This window comes from Pectinophora gossypiella, chromosome 27, assembly GCF_024362695.1.
Source record: "Pectinophora gossypiella chromosome 27, ilPecGoss1.1, whole genome shotgun sequence".
Lineage (NCBI taxonomy): Eukaryota > Metazoa > Arthropoda > Insecta > Lepidoptera > Gelechiidae > Pectinophora > Pectinophora gossypiella.
This window is the reverse complement of record NC_065430.1, coordinates 2,765,635-2,771,634: the sequence shown is the minus strand read 5'-3', so window position 1 is coordinate 2,771,634 and position 6,000 is coordinate 2,765,635. Positions and strand designations below refer to the sequence as shown.

The 6,000-nt window shown below is 44.7% G+C and overlaps 1 protein-coding gene across 2 annotated transcripts in view; it reads right to left on the bottom strand.

Moving 5' to 3' along the window:
* Positions 1-779: 779 nt before the first annotated feature.
* LOC126378942 (RNA-binding protein Musashi homolog Rbp6-like) overlaps positions 780-6,000 on the bottom strand; it is a 147,205-nt gene continuing 141,984 nt past the window's right edge. For both annotated transcript variants that reach the window (XM_050027488.1, XM_050027489.1), the window contains exon 4: positions 780-2,019. In XM_050027488.1, coding sequence (XP_049883445.1) covers positions 1,324-2,019 — 696 coding nt within the window. In that variant the 3' untranslated portion in view covers positions 780-1,323. The remainder of the gene's footprint in view (positions 2,020-6,000) is intronic.

Genomic DNA, 6,000 nt, shown 5'->3' with positions numbered 1-6,000 from the left:
GTCATAAATTACACTTCATAACAGTGCCAGACAAAGGGGTAATGGGTTGGCTGAATCTAATATGATGAAGATGAAGAAGACTGCTGCTACAGACTGTACAGTCAGATGCAGATGATCATGCATCTCTCTACCATCTGCCACGTTAAAAACCCGATGGGAGGACGTTACTGAGAAATATGGGCTTCTATACAAGAAATTCTCTCCTGGTGCCAAAGAGAACTGGTATGGGACGATGGGTCCATCTGGACATGTTTTCAGTTTACACATTAGGAACTAACGAACTCAGATTAGGCCATAACATGCCAGTGAAAAAAATAGGTAGGAGGTCTTAAAAGCTTCCCCGACTCTTCTTCCCGGGACCTCTTTTCCATCAGAGAGAAGATCCTCCATAATCCAGAGCATAGATCCAATGACTGTAAGACAGGCACACTATCAACAATAACAACTCTCCTTGCAGAAAACTCTTGATGCCACAGGAAGACAGGCAACATTTCCTTCCACTGACTATTTTTGCAGCAGTTGTTTATAAAAGGATTTGATACTAATTCTTGGATCTTTTAATACTACTGGAGCCTGAAATATGCAATTTGAGATAGCAGGTAACATGGGACAAGAGACTGCACCCCAAATAGTCTTCTATTCCATATTTTGAACATACAAGGAAGACCTAGGAGTGCTGGCTCAAATAACAAAAACAAAGAAGTGGTTTACTAGGGAGGAAATGGGTGATTCCTTCAGGATGTGCGGAGACTCGGTTGACAACACCAAGGTTCCCTAAAATGAACTATTACGCAAAGATGGCGTGTGGTGGCGTGCACAGGAGTGTATACTCAAGTGACCACAACCCCATGTTTCAGTGGCAAACGGAAGCATACTTTTAGAGCCGATTTCTTTGAACATATAGAGAAGAAAAGAACGGGATCTATAGGAAGCAAGACTCTCCATCAGATTGTTGCCTCCTTGACATCAGTATTGGAGAAATTATATGAAAATTTACGGATGGTCCCAACAATCAGTATGGGAACCACCCATTGGCATTGAGGATATAAAAATAGATGAACATGGGAGTGAAGTTGAATTTGTTGCTCATTCTACTGGGAAAATGTTCTTTGGTCATAATAATTAATTTGAAGATAACTCTGCGCTTTTCAATATATTTTGTATCTCTTGTATTAATTAGAACCACACGCCCAATCCGAGCTTGGCATGTGCAATTCGCGATTGATCGCGCCCGAAGCGCTCAAGAAAAAAAGCTTTCGCGACAACCTAACCTTGTAGGCGGGTGGGGTTTTTTACTTTTTAATTCGTATTGCTCTTTACCGTTTAGATGTACATGGGGAGGCCGTACATGGCGCCCCAGTCGACGCCCTGAAACGAAGACATGTCGACGCCGGCGAGGGAGTAGGCCGCGCCGAACTGCGGCAGCGCGGGCGCCGGCGCGGGCGCGGGGGGCGCCACCAGCGCCGCCGTGGCTGCCGTGGCCGCCGCCGGCAGTGCGTACGGCGCGTATCTGTACGCGTGCGCCGCCCCCACCGTGGGCACGGCGCCCACGCCCCCTGCTGTGGCATACACGAGACCTCTGCCCGGGCGCAAGACAAGTCTCTTGCCTAACGCCAGGGGCGCGGCCGCGACAGCCTCTTTCGGCTGCGCGCGTTTACACTCAACCTTCTTATTCTTTATCGTGTGGAAGTGTATCTCGCAGACCCGTTCGACAGCCTCCTCGGAATGGAAGGTGACGAAGCCGAAGCCCCTGTGGCGTTTGGTTTGCTGGTCCATGAGCATGACAGCGTCTTCGACTAGGCCGAACTGTGAGAAGTAAGCTCTGACCTCTTCAGCTGAAGTGTCTTGGCCGACGCCTCCGACGAAGATCTTCTTGGTCTTGGCCGGTCGGGGGGCTGACTTCGGCGTGGCGTGTTTCGGGTCGATGCGCTTGCCGTCGAGAGTGTGAACGGGGACCGCGAGCACCTTGTCCACTGACGACGCGTCCTGGAACGTGATGAAGCCAAAGCCGCGCGATCTCTGCGCGGCATACATTTAGTTACGAGAAACGGTCAGGAGTTGTGGGGGAAATGTGCACAGAATTTGAAGGATTTCTGGTACATATTATTTATTTGTGATCCTATAGGGGTTCCGTTTTACATTTCGACATTCTAAACCCTAAAAAGTACGCAAACGTACCATAGAGAACAAATAGAGATTTACATATCAAGAGTGTGACCAAAAAATAACATAAGCTCTATATCCCGATTGCGGCAGTCAAAAGGTACATCCAGCGCTCACCGCGCTTTCTGTTAGACCAACTTGATTGGCGGTGAGCCGTATCGCCGTCTATAATGATCGAGACAACTTAGTGAAAACTGCATTTAAGATAAATACGGAGAATAAATAGAGATTAATAAATTACGACTGACAAAAAAAGTAATATTATAATTTAAACTACCCAAGTATTTTACTACGACTTGATATTTAGCTTCTTTCTTACCAACATAACATAACATCACACACATCCACACCTCGCCTATGTTGGGAATCAAAGATCCTAATAATAATAAGATACCTACTAATATAAAATTCTGTGCATATTTCGAAACCATTTTCGACTCCATAAAATAAATTGGGCATTCTTGTCAACACTTTAAATATAGCTTGGTTAATCTGACAGCTGTCATTCCGATACATTTTCTTGACTATGACTGATCTTGTGGCATTTGGATGACGTGAACGTCAGGGGTGCGCTGGTAAGCACGATCTAAATACATTCTTATTATAGAGAAATTACTGAAATATGCACAAAATGAGCATATTATATGTGACAACTAAAAGTTTCCACATCGTTCATTGCTTCTTTGGTATCGCGCAACCACAACTAGCGCGTGTGTTACTGCGCAATGAACGGGGGGTACGTCGATGTAGCGGTTCAGCCAGCGATGTGTTGGTGCTGCCGCGTGTTTTTTTTTTACCTTTGATGGGTTTGCTCTTGGCCCCAGACTTGCCTGAAGGCATTGACGAGGCCTAAGATGGAGCGAGCTCGCCCAGAAGGTGCCTGTTCACTCTGGCCTTGAAAGTACCTGGGTTATATGCATTCGGATATACTGTCAAAATGTGAGAATGCTCAACAGTAGCGACACCTGATGGGAGAAATAGGCTGTTTTTAACCTCATTGCCGCGTGCCAAAAGATCTTTGTCGTTTTAAAAACTATTATAATATCTTTCTGTCAAATTAATCAATCCATAGGTACATATATTTTAATAGTTATTTTAAAAGGAAAACGCCTTCTTGAAAACTAAATGAGGTATAGTTAGTACTACAAGAGTTTACAAGGACTTACTGTACTAAAATAATGTACTACATTTTATTATCTAAGTACTTAAAAAGATGAAAAAAACTCAAGAATACATTTTCCTTTCAATTTTCTCACTTGTCTAAGCAATTGTTATTATGTCATTAAGTAAAGTGTAACTTGCTAAGAATGATAGCAGCCCCCGCGGCACAGCAACGGCGACTATATCGAGGGTTTCGACCAATAGCCGTACGATGTTTATCTACGTAGATAGCATTCGCTGCGTATATTGGTCGAAGCTGTCGAAGCGATTGCTGTGCCGCGGGGCGCACATTCCTATGCTTGTGTACTTTTCTGTCATTCAAAGCCATCATTTCTGATAGCAGTAATAATTGATTATCATTAAGTAGAGAAACAAGCCTTTATGTTAAAAATCATTGACAGAAATTCCATAAAATCACACGCCTGTAATCCCTAACAGGGTAGTTAGAGGTACATCCATCGCAAGATGAACTAAGTACCCACACCTCACCGAGCTTTCTGTTAGACCAACGTGATAGGTGGTGAGCCGTATCGCCGTCTTGGTCGAGCCAGTGAAAACTGCACTTAAGATAAATTAACAACTCATTGGTGCAAGTCCGGTACCGGAGGTCACAGACTTGTAGACATGACCATAAGAAAACTTGCCGCGACTTTTGAAGCTCTGCCCACCCCGATAGTGACTACAGGCGTGAATTATGTAACTGTCTGTTAAATATTCAATAGACAAGCGAGAAATAACCACACAAAACTATTAATAAAGTTAGATTTTCAACTATATTGGCCCCGATTCCTGCAGACACCTCCTAATTTCATTTCAACTTATACCCGTCATTTTCTTATCCGCCGAAAAGAAAAGAGACGGATGATTGACGACTGTTAATTTTAAAATTAATGGATAACCCGGGCGAATAAGACAGGCATCTCGTTGATATGCAACCCATTTGACGTGTAATGTCAACTTAATTCTGTCGGGTTATTGGCCTGTGTAGTAGGCTGAGCTGTAGGCCATCTAAGGGTCCACAGGTGGCGGATAGTGGAACGGCCATCAGATATTATGGTTAGCTGCGAATATAAAAATAAGCAGTCCCCGACCAAACAGCGACAGGATTAGCAGAACGTAGTGGGTAGCTCACTGGGACGGGCTAACCTATAGAATGTGACGATCTTGTGACGTAGCGAGTAGGCGCCGCTACTTCAAAAGCGCACCCCTGATGCCGGGCAACAGCGGTATCAGTACTGGTTGAGGAAATGGAATCTGGTAGGGCTCTAGCTAGAACATCACCGATTGAGAAATTGGTCGGTGTACTGCGGAACGGAAGACGATTGGGGCAACCACCGTTCTACACGCCCTATCTATGGAGTAACGGCGATTACTCCACCGACAAGAGCGCAGCTCTTAAATAAAGAGAGAGATTGACCTGTGCATTTTTTTCGATTACCCGTCCGTTTCCTTTTCTACTCCCCCCCCCCCCCCCCCTCGTCCTTTTCATTTGTCTCTTTTCTTTTGCTTTTCATTATGCGAATAACAAAATGACAGGTATAACCCAAAATTACATTAGATGGTGTATACTGAAATTAGCACCTTTATCGATATTACTCAATTCAAAATTCTAGATGTGAAAATCGCCTATGTTTAGTCCTATTATACAATACGGGGTCAAACCTACACATGCTTAGATCTTAACTAGCGTACTATCTGAGCGTGTGAATGTACACATAACAAGCTTTTGCAAGTTATACATACATCCTTTCGAAGCTGTTTGTCAAAGAACAGGATTGTCGTAGAATAATCATCATCATCATCACCAACCCATTAACGTCCCCACTGCTGGGGCACGGGCCTTCCCTATGGATGGATAGGGAGATCGGGCCTTAAACCACCACGCGGGCCCAGTGCGGATTGGTGGTTATTAACGACTGCTAATACAGCCGGGACCAACGACTTAACGTGCCTTCCGAAGCACGAAGGAGCTCGAGATGAAAACTTTTTTTTTCTGTGGTCACCCATCCTATGACCGGCCTTTGCGAAAGTCGCTTAACTTCAATAATCGCAGACCGAGCGCGTTGACCGCTGCGCCACCGAGCTCCTCATAGAATAATAATCTTCTTCAATGTCTGGTATTGAATGTGTTCCTCTAGTTATTATAACTTGTAATGTACCCTCGTTGATTTAAAAGATGTGTTGCTGTTGCAGTTTCTTGTCATTTCTTCTCCTCAGCCATGACACCTTGCGAAATGACGTAAATTCAAAAATGTTACATTGACTTTCAACAAGTTTATCCATTATCCATGATAATTACGTTGAATAAATGATTCTGATTCTTCTCTCGTGTGGGTTGAGAGGTGGAAATCGGACGTTCATTTTTGTGATATGTCCCCCACCGGGATTCGAAGCCGGGCCCTCCGGATCGTGGGCCCGTGCTCAACCACTGGACCACGGAGGCCGTTTTTATATTTGTCCAACTGAACAAACAGCCGAGCCAAGCATAGAGCCAAACAATGCTATGAACGTTTTCATGAGCAAGAATGCTCGCTAAAATGTTTTCGTATTGTAACATTCGCACAAATGCTCATCATCATCAGCCCGTTAACGTCCCCACTGCTGGGGCACGGGCCTTCCATATGGATGGATAGGGAGATCGGGCCTTAAACCATCACGCGGGCCCAGTGCGGATTG